The sequence below is a fragment of the Hemiscyllium ocellatum genome, chromosome 1 (assembly GCF_020745735.1).
Source record: "Hemiscyllium ocellatum isolate sHemOce1 chromosome 1, sHemOce1.pat.X.cur, whole genome shotgun sequence".
In the NCBI taxonomy this organism is placed as follows: Eukaryota; Metazoa; Chordata; class Chondrichthyes; order Orectolobiformes; family Hemiscylliidae; genus Hemiscyllium; species Hemiscyllium ocellatum.
This window is the reverse complement of record NC_083401.1, coordinates 69,627,992-69,645,923: the sequence shown is the minus strand read 5'-3', so window position 1 is coordinate 69,645,923 and position 17,932 is coordinate 69,627,992. Positions and strand designations below refer to the sequence as shown.

General features: G+C 40.0%; 1 protein-coding gene across 1 annotated transcript in view; it reads right to left on the bottom strand.

Moving 5' to 3' along the window:
* The window catches only part of atp8b5b (ATPase phospholipid transporting 8B5b), a 206,312-nt gene that overhangs the window by 9,969 nt on the left and 178,411 nt on the right, over positions 1 to 17,932 (bottom strand). The window contains exons 21-24 of the mRNA XM_060849059.1: positions 16,436 to 16,616; positions 7,554 to 7,777; positions 5,693 to 5,776; positions 1,495 to 1,740 (exon numbers count right to left, since the gene is read on the bottom strand). Of these exons, the coding sequence (XP_060705042.1) occupies positions 1,495 to 1,740; positions 5,693 to 5,776; positions 7,554 to 7,777; positions 16,436 to 16,616 (735 nt within the window). The remainder of the gene's footprint in view (positions 1 to 1,494; positions 1,741 to 5,692; positions 5,777 to 7,553; positions 7,778 to 16,435; positions 16,617 to 17,932) is intronic.

Sequence of the window (17,932 nt, the reverse complement as noted above, 5' to 3'; positions counted from 1 at the left end):
ATAGCAGAGCACTTAGAAATAATGGTAGGATTGAGCAGAGTCATCACGATTTATGTAAGGGAAATTCTGTTTGACAAATCTGTTAGGAGTTCTTTGAGGAGATAAGTGGAATAGATAAAGACGAAGCAGAGGATGTGGTATATTTAGATTTCAGAAGGCTCTTGGTAAGATTCTACGTAAAACGTTCTCTGTGGAGAGAAACAGAGTTTCACAACCAGTATAGTCAGCCTGGATTTGTGTTTCTGAGTTGAAGAAGGGAAGTAAATGGCTTGCCATGTCCACATGAATGGAATGTTCGAGTCAAGCTCTTACTCACCAGTACAAAGATTAGGGGCAGCCACTGGGAGAGTTGAGCTGTTTAAAAGAGCCACCATAGTTCTGTGAGACTTTATCCCAGCTGTTTTGTTAAACATTAAGCCGTCCAGTCCTTATGCCTCATCCCCCCCATGCACTCTCCAATGCCAAATTATGCCTCCCGCAGCAACTTCCAAAGATTGTTCATACCTTTCTACCAAAACATGTTTAATTCATTGCTTTGGCCCCATAGCCCATATCCCAACTTAATGCCAACTCATGTTAACTCATTCTGCTAATTACCCCAAATGTTAAGCTAATGCCAACCTGTGCTGCTCCCCCCACACTACCACCCCCACCCCCGACCACCACCAGGACCTCTCATAGCCCCATATGTCAATCCATGTCCACCTATCCACCACTATTGCCCCTCATATCCTTTATGCCAACATAATGCTAACTCATGCCAACCCACCCACCAATCTTTGCCCTTTGACTATTCATGCCAACACACCCAGAATTTACTAATGGGCAGTCTAATGCTAATAGTAGGAAAAAGTGAGGAGGTCAGAGCTGAAAATGTGTTGCAGGTCAGGCAGCATCCAAGGAGCAGGAGAATTGACGTTTCGGGCATGAGCCCTAAAGAAGGGCTTTTGCCCGAAACGTCGATTTCGCTGCTCCTTGGATGCTGCCTGAACTGTTGTGCTCTTCCAGCACCACTAATCCAGAATCTGGTTTCCAGCATCTGGAGTCATTGTTTTTATCTCATCCCACTCCATTTGCCCTATTGTTGAAAATCTGATTTGGCAAAAATACGGAGCAGGATCTAGGTCAGTTGCTATTTTGGAGTCCCCATGGAGTTTCCTCAGTATGCCAGTAAATCACATTGTTTCTTTACTTTCCTTGTAAAACGTGGCAGATTTGTAAAATGGAAATACCATCTTGGCTTATTGTTACATCAGTGGTGAATGACAGCTTGATGGAGCCACAGTAATATGTGCAAAGCCAACTACTTTTGAAATCCTGCATGCAGAAATTGTTACAAGACTACCTAAGTGCCATCACATAAAATGTGAGCTATTTAAATGTATTTACAACTAAGGCATATTGAGTTTGCAAAATAAGTAAATATTATCATTTATTTTCATAATAACATAAACATCCATGATTTCTTTACAAAAAATGTGAATACTCAGTTACCTGTAGGGTAACGGCCACAAGCAAGCATGTCTGAGCAATTAAAGCAAAAGACTGATAGTCAGATACTGTCTCTCCATCATCTCTCACTGCTTCAAATAGGGCACCATATGGAATAAAAAAAAGAACCAAGGAACTATAAACTCCATGGATAACACATTTCACAAAAACCAATTTGTTGAAATAACGATTAAACTGTCCAGGTTCATAAAGTTGAGGATATGCCATGCTCCAGCGGTCATTTACATCCTGCAACACAAAATTAGTTCCAATCAATATTGAATGACAAGCTATAAATAGATCCTCAGCATGTGTTCTTTTATGTTAGATTTTGCTTATATATCTACATATTTTTATCTTGAATTTCATCCTCCTCTCCCAAAACTGCTGACTCATTCTGCAATATAATTCTGAAGCCAGCTGCTTACTTTTCATGTTCTTTTTTATTCACACATTGGACATGGGTATTGCTGGCTGACAGCATTTATTGCCATTCCTAGTTGTCTTTGACAAGGTGGTAATGAGCTATACTCTTGAACTGTTGCAGTCATGTATTGTAGGTAGACCTACAATGTCATTAAAGAGGAGATTCTAGGATTTTGACATTGAAACACTGAAGGAACAGCCATATATTTCCAAGTCAGGATGGTGAATGGCTTGGAGGGCAAGTTGCAGATAATAGTGTTTCTACACAATAGCTGCTCTTGTCCTTCTAGATGGAAGGTTGGAAAGGTGCTGTTTAAGGATCTTTGATCAATTTCTGCAGTGCATCTTATAGACAGTACACATTACTGCTACAGTGGTGGAAGGAATGGATGCTTGTGGATGAGGTGCCAGTCAAGCGGGCTGTTTTGTCCTGTATGGTATTGAGCTTCTTGTGTGCTTTTAGAGCTGCACCTGTCCATGCAAGCGGAAAGTATTTAATCTCACTCCTGGTTTGGGCCTGTAGATGGCAGTCAGGCATTGGAGAGTTAGGAGGGGAGTTACTCACCATAGCATTCCTAGCCTCTGACCTGCTCTTAAAGAGACTAGTTTGTGTGGTGAGTCCAGTTGTGCTTTTAGTGAATGATAACCCCAATGATAGTGAGTGATGGTAACAACATTGAAAGTCAAGAGGAAGTGGTTGGATTGTCTCTTATTGGAGATGGTCATTGCCTGACATTTACATTTTGTCATTGTGTTATGGGTGCAAACGTTACTTGCAATTTGTCAGCCTGGATATTATCGAAATCTTGTTGTATCTTATCAGTGAACATGTAGTTCGGACCAAGTGAGGATGGCAGTTTTCTTCCCTAAAGGAATTACTGAACCAGAATGGGTTTTTCTGACAATTGACAATGGTTTTACGATCATGTTAATTCCGGATTTTTATTGAATTCAAATTCCATCTTCTACTATAGCAGGATTCAAACATTGGTAGCCAGAATATTACCTGGGTCTCTGGATTAACAGTCCAAAGGTAATATCACTCGACTGTTGCCTCCTCATATCTCCTGAGATGGAGGGACATTGATCAAGCAGCTGCAGATGGTTGGGCCGAGGACATTATTCTAATGAACTCCTGCAGACATGTGTTGGGGCTACAATGACTGATCTTTAGCACCCACAATCATGAATTAACCCTAAGTGTGATGGTTAGAAACCTATTCATTCATGTGGGGTAACATAACTGAAGCAGACTCTGTACTCACCCCATATTTATATAAATGCAATATTTATATTGCCTGTCCCGAGTTGCCCTTGAGAACTGCCTTCTTCAACCTCTGTAGTCTATGTGCTGTGGGCAACCACAATGCCCTTAGGAAGGGAATTCCAGGATTTTGACGGAATGACAATGAAGGAATAGCAATATATTTCAAATCAGGATGGTGAGTAGCTTCAAGGGGAACTTGAAGGTGGTGGTGCTCCCATGTATCTGCTGCCCTTGTCCTTCTAGATGGAAGTGGTCATGGGGTTTGGAAGGTGCTCTCTGAGGATATTTGGTGAATTTCTGCATTGCATCCTGTAGATTGTACACATTGCTGCTACTGAGTGTCAGGGGTGGAGGGAGTGGATGTTTGTAGATGTGATGCTAATCAAATGGGCCTCTTTGACCTGGATGGTGACAAGCTTCTTGAGTGATGTTGGAGCTGCAACATCCCCAAGCAAGTGTAGTCTATTCCATCACACTCCTGACATGTGCCTTGTTGATTAGACAGGCTTTGTGAAGTCAGGTGAATTATTTGCTGCAGTATTCCGAGCCTCTGACCTGCTCTTGTAATCATTGTGTCTATATGGCTATTGCAGATAAGTTTATGGTCAATGGTAACCCCCAGGATGTTTGTTATAGCAGAGGCTGGCCACTGTCCTTAACACATCAGTGATTATGGATGTGACTTATTTGGAAGCAGCCTCTTAAAAGATTGCTTCAGCATAGAGTCATAGACATGCACAGAAACGGACCCTTTGGTCCAATTTATCCATGCCAACCAGATACCCCAACTTAATCTAGTCCCATTTGCCAGCATTTGGCCCACATCCCTCTATGTTGTGAAACTTGAAAGGGTTCAGAAAAGATTTACAAGGATGTTGCCAGGGTTGGAGGATTTGAGCTATAGGGAGAGGCTGAACAGGCTGGAGCTGTTTACCCTGGAGTGTCAGAGGCTGATGGGTGACTTTATAGAGGTTTACAAAATTATGAGGGGCATGGATAGGATAAATAGACAACGTCTTTTCCCTGGGGTCAGGGAGTCCAGAACTAGAGGGCATAGGTTTAGGGTGAGATGGGAAAAATATAATAAAGACCTAAGGGGCAACTTTTTCACACAGAGGGTGGAACGGGTATGGAATGAGCTGCCAGAGGAAGTGATGGAGGCTGGTACAATTGCAACATTTAAAAGGCATTTGGATGTGTATATGTATAGGAAGGACCTGGAGGGATATGGGTCGAATGCTGGCAGGTGGGACTAGATTGGGTTGGAATATCTGGTCAGCAAGGACAGGTTGGACTGAAGGGTCTGTTTCCGTGCTGTACATCTCTATGACTCTATTCAGGCAGGGACTCCACCGCTGCAATACAAGAGACTCCAGTGAAACTGCTGAAGCAATATTATTCTTAAACCTATCATTTTACATCCTGATTTTCTATCATCAATTAAATAACTGTTTAAAATATTCTATATTCAACAAACAAATTATGTTTTATATTATCTCAAACAACCACTTCAGAAATGCTAGCTTCAATATTTACTGCTGGGTAGGAAAGCACTTTAGTGAGCAATGTAGGCATATTACCAGGTATGCTTGCATAAGTTTAATAGCCAGCTACATTTTCACGGAACTTGTTGATATCTTGTATAAAACAGCCAGCAAGAAATAGTTGGCCAACTGTTAAGATCATGACAGGTGGGGACATTACCAGCGACTAGAAGGAATGGAGTCGGAACAATATGAGTTGGAACTTCTGATGGAGTGTTAAGTCAGGAAACGAAAATATGTGACAAGAAATAATTTATCTGTCAAGCTGACAGGGAAACTTTGATTTTCTAAATTTCATTCTTAGAATGAGGGCTAATCCCTGAAGCAGTTAGTAGTAATATGCAAGCCAGATCTGATGGCAGTTTCCTTCCTAAAAGGACATTAGTGTACACAATTGACAAATGTTCATCATTAGACTCTTAATTCCAGACATTTATTGAATTCAAATTCCATTGTCTTCCATAGTGGGATTTGAACCCAATCCCCAGAACATTACCTGGGTCTCTAGATTAACAGTCCAGTGATAAGACCAATAAGTCATCAACTCTCCTAAGCTTCTCATGGTCCATAAAGGAACTAAACAAAAGTATCTTATTGAAGCCACTTATAGTCCTGAGCAATAGTCTCTCCAATTTCTTTTTGCAGTATTCAGCAAACGTGCAGGTTCTTTCAAATTCTTTCCACAGCAATGCACATGCAGTATCTCGGCCTGTGGTCAGTTTATGTAAGAACTTCTAACTTCCATAGCTTGGAGGAAACAGGGGCTCTAACTCCTATTCCTCACTGGTTTGGCCTGTTAGGAGAATTGTAACTGCTCCCCTGTTCAGACCTCAAGTTAAATCACAAATGACACCTGATGATGTCATCAGTGCTTCACCTGTACATTTAATGGTCACCCCCATTACTGCTGTGGCAGATAATGTAAGGACAGCCTAAAGAGAGTTAAAAAAATGTAGTGACATACCTGATCAAACAGACTCATTGCTAATACAGGAAGAGATGTATACATTAAATTGTACAGTGTAATAAACCATTCATCATATACAGTCTGTAGAAAAAAAAGAATAGCACTATTAAGATTTATTAAGCCTGAAAATGAACAATTGGTTATATAGCACATACAGATACACAGATTTTCATGAAATAATTCCAAAATAAAACTGAGAACTCAATAGAAATCATGTCAGTTCTCAAGTTATTTAGATTACAATGTATATTTCCACTGGAATTTTATTTAGGCACCAAATAGCTAGGAGAGAAGATAATATACTAATTGCGTTTGAATTTTTGATTAAACCTAAAATTCAATACTGTGATCACATAATTGTTGATAAGAGAGTGTGAAGTGGCAGGGTGTATTAATGTAGAGATTAGGTGAATATGGAATAAAGGCAGTGTGGAATTAACAGGTGATTTTAATTTCCATATAGAATGGGGTAAGCAGCTAAGTTCACATCAGAAATATACATTTTTGAGTGTGTTCAAGATAGATTTCTGCAATATATCTTGGAACCATCAAGAGTGGAAGAGAAATTAGATTTCTCTAGAATTTAGAAGGTTATGAGTGATCTGATAAAAGGAAAGTACAATACAATTAAAGATAAACTATTGCCACTAGATGGAATTTCTGGAACTAGGGACATAATCTGAGCACCATTCATCAGTTTTCACCAGCACATTTAATAGTCACCCCCACAAACCGACATGCCAGATAATGCTAAGGCAGCCTGAAGACAGTAAACAATAGAGACTGGACTATTCTTGAGTGGTGTTAGGAAGCACTTCTACATGCAAAAGGAGGTAGAGATTTGGAACTCTTGCACGTTTATGCTGGATCAATTGTTTACTTTAAGTCTGAGATAGATGTTTTGTTCAGCAAAGGCAGATACATGGAATTTGGCCACAAATCAGAATTGATTTCACTGAATGGCAGAACAACCTTGGGAGGCTGAATAGCATGCTCTGTTCCAATAATTAATAATAAGCAATGAACCAGGTTTGGATAACAAGCTTCTGGTGTGTTAATATTTATATCACAGTGACCAGAAATTGATTTAATTCAATGCATTGCTTGAAAAAGGGAAAGGGCAACACAATACTAAAATTACATAAGGCCAACTAGACAAGACTGAGTTTGCCCAGAGTAAACTAGACAAATCCGTTATTGGTTAAAAATTATGCATAGTTGGTGTGAAATGTTGAAAAACTAATCTAGCATGATATAAAACAGATTTATTCTTTTAAGGGACAAGAGGTCCAGTTTCTCTTGCCTCAAAAAAGCCATAGATGACTTATGAGGTAAGGGACATCATCAAACTAGAAAAGAAAACCTGCAACAATGCATAACATGGCACAGATGCTGGCAAATGGGAGACTCTAAGTTATAGGATATAGGAGCAGAAGCAAGCAATTCAAGCCCATTTGATCTGCTCCACAATTCAATGAGATCATAGCTGATTTGATAATGTTCAACTCTCTTTTTCTGCATTCTTCCCATAACCCCTGATTTCATTACTGATTAACAATCTGTCAATCTCTGAAAATACTTAACAATGCAGCCTCTGCATCCCTCTGTGGTAAATAATTCCACAAATTCACTTCCGTCTATGAGAAGAAATTCTCCTTATCTCAGTCTTAAAAGTGCATTCTGTTATTCTGAGATTATCATTACTGGCTGCTTTCAATTGGTCAACTTGTGTAATGAAGAAATTACTTTCTTAAAGGGGTATTGTTCCACTTGACATTTTCCTTACCCTGGGAATCATCAATTCACATTTCTGCATGAATTATATGAGTGCAAAACATAGATTTTGGAGCAGACTTACCTGTGCAGAAAATCCACAGAAAAATCCGTACCAAAAGTGAACAAATGTGAAGGCAAAATTTTTATAGAAAAAGTAACTGAGAAATCTGCACATGCGAAGATATGACCATCTTCCATGGACTAATAACAGACGTTGTAGATAACGAAATTGAGCAAAGGAGAAATCACTTGAAAGGACAGCTTGTGTTCCTTCTTCACCACTTATACCAACTCCAATGTGAGCAGCTGTGGAAAAATGAATTTGATATTATTTGAATAACTTTGCATCTTCATAAAGACTCTGGAACAACATTGAAGCTGGAATGGAATAACCAACCAAGGGATCATAATTCAGAATCTCTGAAATGACTACCAGTCATGTAATTTCTCGTCCATACAGGAGTATTCCTTTAAGAAACATAAAAACATTCAGCCCATCCCCAGCCTAGCCTCCAGCTTCATGAATCAAAATCCTGCCGAAATCTCAGAATAATGTACCTAGGACACTAACTGTTTCTCTGATCCTGTTTGATTGATTCCAGCCTCTCAAAATTAGCTCTTTTGGAAGCTGCCATTTCACGCTTGTTGTGGGAGGCCAGCTGTCAATGGGCTTATGGCTCAAGTTCAGGAACAACATTAAAAAAAATCACCAAGCTCTTACATTGTCAAGTTTGAGGAGCTTGGTACAAAATGCTGTTACAGACTAAATGTATGTGATCCTTTATTTCTTGTGATCTGTAGGTTATCTTTAGAAAGAGGTGTGCTTTTTCTTTCAAAGGTGGGGGGAGGGGGGTGGGGAGAGTGGGGGGCACGGGGGAGAGAGAGAGCTAAAGGATGTTTTGTTCTGATGTGAAGATAAATAAGTCCACTGACCCTGATGGCTTACATCCTTGGTTCATAAAAGAACAAGCTACAGAGTGAGTGAATGCATTTGTTGAAATTTTTCAAAAACCTTTGGACGTTGAAGAAATATTGGAGGTTTGGAAAACTGCTAAGGTAACACCCTAAAAGGGAGGGACCCACAAAGCAGATAACTATAGAACAATCAGCCTAATATCTATTGTTGGAAAATTGTTGGAATCAATTATTAGGTAAGTAATAACAGTACATTTGGAAAATCATCATGTAATCAGCAAGACTTCATGAAAGGAAAATCACTTCTAACTAATTTATTAGAGTTTTTGAACAAGTCTCAACCAGAGTAGATAGAGTGGAACTAGTGGATGTGTTGTATTTGGTCTTCCAGAGGATATTTGACAAAGTACCTCACAAAAGGTTGCCAGAAGAGTCTATGGTGTTGGAGCCAGTATATTGGCATGGATAGAGAATTAGCCAATGGATAGGAAATATCAAGTGAAGATAAGGGGTTCTTTTTCAGGTTGGTGACCTGTAAGCAGTTGGGTTCTAATGGGATCAGTGCTGGGCCTATATCTGTTGGCAATATAAATTAATGATGTGAAGGAAGACACTGAATATACTCCTGGATGACACAAATATAGGTGGAAAGGAAACTTGTGAAAAGGATACAAACAGTTTATGCAGAGCTGTTGATATATTAAATGAGTAAGCAAAAAGTTGGCAAATGGAATACAATGTGGGAAAATGTGAACTTGTTCATTTTGGAAAGGAAAATATCTGCAGAAAGCTACAACCAAAAGGCACTTGGGAGTACTTGTGCATGAAACACAGAAGGTTGGCATACAGGTAATCAAAAAGGCTAATTGAATGTTGACCTTTTTTTCAAGGAGGTTGGAGTATAAGAGTAAGGAAGTCTTACTGCAAGTTACAAGGTGCTGTTGAGATCATATCGATAACATTGTGAGCTGTTTCGTCTCCTTAGCAAAGGAAAGAGGATATTGGCTTCAATATCAGGGAAGGAGGGAGCTGTTCAATGGGACGGTTTCACCTGAATCTTGTTGGGATCAAAGTCCTTACAAATCACATAACTAAGGTTGTGAATAAGGCGTCAAACTAAATAGTCAGCAGGTGGAAGATTATGCCAAGAGTTAAAGAAGCGTGGAGGGCTGAGCAGTGGTTAAAGTTTCCAGAACCAGTAACAGGACAGGCAGTGTGGAAAAAAATCATGAATTTAACTTCAGGCACAACAGATAAGGGAACCACTCTGTGTGCAGTGTATGAAACAAGGTAAATGAGCTTATAGCACAGATTGAAATTGGTGGGTATCACAGAGACGTGGCTACAAGGGGATCAGGGCTAGGAACTAAACATCCAAAAAGCAAATCTTATTAATAGGACAGGCAGATAGATAGATGGGGCAGGGTTGCCTTATTAATAAAAAATGAAGCTGAATTAATAGTAAGTGATATGGAGTCAGAAGGTGTAAAATCTGTGTGGGTAGAGTTCAGAAACCGCAAAGGAAAAAAGACCATGATGGAAGCTGTGTATAGGCCTTTGAGTAGTAGCCAGGATGTGGGGAAGAAAATAAATCAGGACTAAGAAAAGGAATGTAAGAAAGACAAAAGTACAATAATTGAGGAGGGGGGTGGCTTTGATACATAGGTGAACTGGCTTGGTAGCGGGTGTCAAGAAAAGGAATTCATGGAATGTCTCTGAAATGATTTTTTTTAGAGTAGCTTTCAGTGGAGTATACAAGGGAACAGGCAATTCGGGATTTAATGAGGCAAACTTTATTAGAGCATGTAAAGTGAAGGAACCACAAAGGGTAGTGACCACAATATGAAAAAATTTAACTTGCAGCTTGAGAGGGAGAAGATTTGAATCAGAAGTAACAATATTACAATTGAGTGAAGGTAACCACAAAGATATGAGGGAGGAGCTGGCCAGAGTTGATTGGAATGGAAGCCTAGCAGGGAAGATGGTTCAGCAGCAATGGCAGGAGTTTCTGACGTAATTCAGGAGGCACAGCAGAAATTCTTCCCCAGGATGAAGAAACATATTAAGGGGAGGATGCGGCAACCATGGCTGAGAAGGGAAATCAGGAATAGCATAAATGCAAAAGAAAAAGCTCACAATGTGGTGAAGATTAGTGGGAAATCACTTGATTGGGAAGCCTTTAAAAACCAGCAGACTATAACTAAAAAAGCAATAAGTGGGAGAAGATAAAATATGCGATTAATATAGCTAATAATACAAAAGAAGATTTCAAGAGTTTTTTTGTGCATATTTACAAGGTCAGAGAGAAGCAAGTGTGGATGTTGGGCTGCTGGAAAACGAGGCTGGAGAATTAGCAATGGAGAACAAAGAAACGGAGCTGAACAGAATATCAGCAACATACCAGAACTTCAAGACAGTCGGGGGCAGAGGTGAGAACAGTGGCCATTACTAAGGTGTTAAATCACCCAGATTGGATGGACTACACCCCAGAGTTCTGAAGGAAATGGAAGAGGAGATTGCAGAGGCATTTGTGGTGATCTTTCAAGAATATCTGAACTCAGGGAGGGTTGCAGAGGATAGGAAAGTGTAACATCCCTTTTTTAAGAAAGGAGGGAGGCAGAAGACAGGAAACTAAGGAAAACATAGGCAATTTGCCTGGCCTTGGTCATTGATAAGATTTTAAAAGTCCATTATCAAGGATGAAACTGCAGAGTACTTGGAAGTGCATGATAAAATATGGCTTCATTAATGGGAGATCATGCCTAATAAATCTGTTAAAATTCTTTGAGGGACTAATGAGCAAATTTGACAAAGGAGAGCCAGTGGACATGATCTATTTGGATTTTCCAGAAGACCTTGACAAGCTCCTGCACAGGAGGCTGCTAAATAAGAGCCCATGGTATTAGAGGTAAGGTACTGCATGGATAGAGGATTTGGATAAGGGGTCTTGTGGAGTTCCACATGGGTCTGTATTGGGACCCCAGCTATTCACATTATACATTAAAAATATGGATGAAGGAACTAGGGGATTTTTGCGACGTTTGTATACATGAAACAACAATAGGTTGGAGGGGGAAGTAATATTGAGGAGGTGGGGAGGCTGCAGAAGATCTTAGACGTGCTAGGTCAGTGAGCAAGAAAATGGCAGATGGAATACAATGTGACAAATTGTCAGGTTATACATTATACAAGAGCAGAGCTATACTGCTGAAGTTGTATAAGGTCCATGTCAGACCACATTTGGAATGTTGTAAGCATTATTTCTGGGTCCCAAATCAAAGGAGAGGTGAGCTGGCTTTGGAGGGAATCCAGAGGAGATTTACAAGAATAATCCAGAGGATAAAGAGCTTGTAGAATGTGGAACAGTCTAGTTCTGTACTCAATGGAGTTTAGAAGGATTTATGGTGGGGGTAATACTGTGACACCTGGATAGAGTGGACATGGGGAAAATATTTCCTCTAGTAGGACAGACTAGGACTGATGGCACAGCCTCAGAGGGAAGGATCAAGAACAGAGATAAGGAGGAATTTCTTCAGTCAGAGGGTGGTGACTCTTGGGAGCTCACTGCCACAGAAAGTTGTGGAGGCCAAATCATTGAGTGCATATAAGACAAAGATAAATGACTTCTTGATTCGTAAGGGGATCAAGGGTTTTAGGGAGATAGCAGGAGAATGCAGTTGAGAAACATATCAGTCATGATCAAATGGCAGGATAGACTTGATGGACTGAATGGCCTAATTCTGCTCCTATGTCTTATGGTCTTGTGGAAAAATATTATTTCATTTGAGGTAGTTCAGAGACGGTCCACTAGAAGGATTATCTTATCAGCAAAGGTTGAACAGGTTTGGACTCTACTCATTTCGAAAAATGAAAAAAGATCTCATTGAAACATATATAATTTCAAGGGCACTGACAGGGTAAATGTGGAGAGGATATTTGCCCTCATGGGAGAGTCTGGGACCAGAGGGCATAGTCTCAAAACAAAAGGGCGCCAATTTAAGACTAAGATGAGAACGAATTTCTTCTAACAGAGGAATGAGGATCTTGGGAACTCCTTGCCACAGAGAGCTGTGGGGCTGAGCCTTTACGTATATTTAAGGCCGAGGAGCCAAACAGCCTATTCCTGTCCCTATTTCTTACCGTCCCACTTTGATGGAGTATCCTGGTTAAATAGTTTTCAGGAACATTTTGTAAACTTCAAAAATAAAGGCAATTTTATCACACACTTTTCCTTGAATTAAACACAGGGTCAAAAACATCTGATCTCATTCACACAGCCACACAAATACATATAACCATACACATAGACCATACAGATTAAAGTATTGCATTTTTACAAATTATATTGATCACAATCTCTGATCTACGATGTTCCATACAGCATGGTATTTGAATACATTTGACACTTTACGGTTAAAGTGAGGGTCTTGTAAAGGGGTCATAGGAGATATTGAAGTTTCCTGCCGATTTAATAGCTTTACACTGACACATGTTATGTGTTCTAACCTGCCAGCTTGGTTTCCAAGTCTGATTCAGAAACTGGCTGAACTGATAGTTCTGTCACCTTTGTGACTCTTAACTTATTTGTGAAACTGACAAGGTAAAATGCTCGTCATAATGTTAATGAAGGTATGGTGTTCTCCTTAACTGCATATCCTATGTTGGTAGATGAACACTTCTGAGAGTTAAAATCATTAGGCGCAAAATCAATACAACTCCCTGCTAATATTAATCAATCTGCTCCTACTTCTGGTGGATTTAGTCTGCTTTTGAGGGAGGTCATACTCAGGAATAGACTCGGAGGATTCTGGGACTTTGGCTGGAGCTATGATTTACTGAGTAAGATTAGGTCAGTCTGCTGCTCAATCAATCAATCAATCTATAGGACAGATCTTCCAGTTTTGCCAATAGCCTCAGATGTGAGAAAGGGTTGACAGGGTGTGCCCTTCTGATGCTTGTGTTGATGCTGGGTGTTCCTTCTGGCTTTATACCTTTTTGACTTTCAGTAGCTGTTTGATACAATTGAGTGGCTCCTCTGTCAATTTCAGAAGGTTGTTAAGAGTCAAACATTGCCGTGTACCTGAAGTCGCATGTAGGCTAAACTGGGTTAGGATGGTATTTCCTTCCCTAAATGGACATTGGAGAGCCAGAAGAGAGCCATACAATCCAATAGTTTTGCATTCAATATTATTGAGACCTCAAATATCTTGGTGTGGAAATCAATTGGTCCTGAGCACCACAATCTAAGCATGTTGCTCCTCAGTTTCCCAAATTTAAAGCCAATAATTCACAAGAATTATTGATGTCATGATGCACCACTGAACTAATGATTTACACGACACTATATGTACTCTATAATCAAAGTACTGCTTAAAACAAATGTTTGTTCATAGAAAGAGTAGTAATCTAACCCTCAGGTGAAGGCAGGTCACCAGACAACGGATATCCTGGTATCATGCGAGCTGCCCCTGATCCCTAAAGGACTTTGACACAGCATAAATTTCCAGCCCCCACAATTAGATTAGATTACTTACAGTGTGGAAACAGGCCCTTCGGCCCAACAAGTCCACACCGACCCGCCGAAGCGCAACCCACCCATACCCCTACATTTACCCCTTACCTAACACTACGGGCAATTTAGCATAGCCAATTCACCTGACCTGCACATGTTTGGACTGTGGGAGGAAACCGGAGCACCCGGAGGAAACCCACGCAGACACGGGGAAAACGTGCAAACTCCACACAGTCAGTCGCCTGAGGCGGGAATTGAACCCGGGTCTCTGGCGCTGTGAGGCAGCAGTGCTAACCACTGTTATACTAAGCTGCAGTTGGGAAGTGAGTGTGTTAAGCAAGAGACAGAGACAGACAGCAAGCGCATGATAGTGTCCAGAAGAACAAGTCATGACCTTACTAACACAAGACCGCAAATTTGAGGGGAGAACAAAGATTGTTACCACCAACAAGTATGAACCATCAGAGATAAACACCGCACTATTCCAAACTGCAGAGGTCCACCATCTCTTTCTCCATTTTACAGAATGGCTTAGGAATCAGTAAAGTGTTCTCATCTGCTATGGGTCATATTTTTCCATTCTTTGTTTAATTAAGTAATGTAGCACATTAAACTGTTGCTTCTTAACACACTCAATAAACTGTCTGAAAATTCCTACAAATAATCTGCAGCCTATATTAGATAACTGTGACCACGAACATCAAAATCTAAAATCACTAAGCAAGCATTTTCACTTTGTGTCACTCTCCTGCCTTCTCTCATTAACTCTGCAGATTGTTCCATTTCAAATAATTGTCTAACTCTTTCCTTAATGCTTTGATTGAAATGTCTCTACCACACTTCCTAACAATGCATTCCAGAGTCTAGCCACTAGGTGTGTGAAAAACATCTTCCTCATATCACATTTGCTTCCTTTAAATCTGCACACTCTCATTCTTGATCCTTTCACAACTGGAGGCATTTTCTCTTTATTTCTCTGTTAAAACCTCTTATGATTTTGAATACTTCTATCGATCTTTCTTGGCCTGAACATCTCCAAGGAAAAACATTCACGATCAGTAGTGGGACTAGGTCATTCAGCCCCTTAAACCTGCTCCACCATTCAATAAGATCATGACTGCTCTGACTGTAACCTCAAATCCACATTCTCACCTACTCAATAACCTTTCAACACCTTGCTTAACAAATCTATCTACCCCTGCTTTAAAAAGATTCAAGAATTCTGTTTCCATCACCTAATCAGGCAGAGAGTTCCAAAGAGCCATGACTCTCTGAGAGAAAAAAAAATCTAATCTCTCCTTAAAATAGATTACATGCGATTTTTTAAAACATTGACACCTCCCATTGATTCTCCCCTACGAGGAAACATCCCCTTCACATATACCTTGTCAAGACCCTTCAGGATTTTATACGTTTCAGTCAAAGGAAGAATGCAAATTGTTGAGATTCTGCCCACAAACCTTCAATTTTTTAAAAAAATATGGGCCAGTACCAGGGAAATGGAGAATTTCAAATCACACAATCAGTTAGACATTTTGTAGTGCAGAACCTCAATATTGTGGAAATAACTAGCTGGATCATTGAAGAATATATTCTCTGGAGTTTAGAAGAATGGGCGGGTAAGAGTTTTATAGAAACCTATACAATTCTAACAGGACTAGTGAGACTATTCCTCATGACAAGGGAGTCTAGAACCAAGGGTCACATCATAAGGTACAGGGTAGGCCACTTAGGAATAAAATGAAAAGAAATTTCTTCACCCAGAGAGCCTATGGAATTCTGTGCCACAAAGAATAGCCAAAAATAACCTTCTAACTATTCTAATTCCATTTTCTTGCACTGGCCTTGTGTGCCTTGGCATCACAAGTGCAAATCCAAACTTCAATGTTTTTACAGTTTCTGCTTTGACCACCCCTTACAGACAGTGAGTTCCAGATTTCCACCAGCTTCTGTTTGTAAAATATTTTTCTCACATTTCTTCTGTCCCTTACCTTAAATCTATGCTCCCGATCATTGAACCCTCCATCACGCGAGACAGTTTCTCTCTGTCATCTATATTCCTCATAATTTAAACATCTCAAGCATGTCTCCTCTCAATCTCCTCTGCTGTAAGGATAACAACCTAGTCTATCTAGTCTCTCTTCATAACTGAAAATCCCCAGCCCAGGCAACATCCTGGTAAATCTCCTCCACACCCTCTCCAGAGCTATAACATCCATCCTATAAACGTGGATTCCAGAACTGCTAACAGTACTCTTGATGTGGCCTTACCATCATTTTATATCGTTAAGGGATTATCTCCCCGCCCTTAAAGTCTATGCCATGACTAATAAAGGCAAACATCAACCACTTTATCTATCATTCTTCCTTAAGGATTAGAAGACATGCACAGCAAGTTCTCTCTGATCCCCTTGGTGATTCCCCAGGCTCGACCTTTTCTTTTGTTTCAACAATTATATTTTCCATTTATGTAAAGTTATCAAGTGAAATTTCTGCAAAAAAATGTGAACATCCAATTCAGTGTTATTCTCACTTACCTTTGATCATGCTTACATCATTTGCACCATCTCCAATTGCCAATGTTATTGCTTTTTTGTACTTTTTCACCAGTTCTATCACCTGAGCCTTCTGAAGGGGTGTTACACGACAACAGATAACTGTTTTACAAAGACAAGCTGTTTCTAAGAAGTCTATTTCCATGTCTTCCAAAGCATATGCCTGTATTTGGAGAGAAATACACATTACCAGTAATTCGGTAGAAATTCGTAATTTTATCAAATGATAGAAACTATCTAAAATGATTCTTTTTTCAAAGGGTTTAATGACACAATCATTGTGTAGCAATGATTTTAAAGGCATCTCTCATCCTGACATCGCTGTAATAATAGTGAAGTCCTGCTACCTAATGAAATCACCTCAGCGTGATAGCACTACCGAACATATCTTCTCTTCCCTGCCCTTTTTAGCATTCCAAGGCACCGTACCTTTGTGATATCCTGGTCCAGTCCAGAATTCCCCCTATGCCCATTCCTTTCCATGACCAATTTCCACACAAACGCAGATTAAACATCTGTTCTTTTAATCTCTCATTCTCTTCTCATCATCCAAGGAATCAAACACTTTTTATGTAATATTCCCTAAAAGCTGCGCATGTGCAACTGTGCCCCAGAAAATCAAAACCTACACACACCCCCTAATCTTTCACCCGCCAGATGGCCACACATAGAGAGACAATAAAGGAATCCTTCCCACACCTCCACACATGTTCCCAATGGCATGTACAGACAGTGATTCCATTCCTAGTTACCTTAAATTCACTCTAAGTGTTTACTTCAGGTCAAGCAAACGAGGTTGGATGTTGGGCCAAATTTTTTCTGACTTTATTGCTGATGTTTTCAAGAACATTTTTAGAAATTATTGCAGGAGAAAGGATTTGGATTTCAAGATTCTCCTCATTGTGGACAATGCACCAAACCATCCTGTCACTATTGGTGAGCTTTCTAAAAACATCAAAGTGCTATTTCAACCTCTGAACACAACCTCCCTCATTCAACCCATAGACCAGTGTGCAATAGCAGCTTTTAAAGCTTATTATTTAAGGTGCAAATTCAGGAAGCTGATTGCAATTACTAAGCTGGATAATAAGGTCAGTGTTCTTTAATTTTGGAAGAGCTTTAACATTAAGAATGTTATTGACATCATTGTGGAGGCATGGGGTGATGTCAATAAGGACTGTTTGCATGCAGTTTTGCAGAATGTTCTCCCAAATTTTCTTCCTGATTTTGAAGGCGTTGAATCGTCAGAGGAGTTCTTGAGAAGCCAGTTGGCTTTGAAGAAGTGGAGACTGATCTACAACAACTTGTGGCTGCGGGGGAAATTGAAGCTCAAAATAAAGAGGATGAAGTCCTTCTTTGCACTTCTCTTTTGTCTTTGATCCTGAGGAAAGTTGAGAAGCAGTTGCAGATCTTAGAAGATAATGACGACTATGCAGAACGTCGCAGGATAACAGGTCATAGCATAAAGTCTTATCTGGC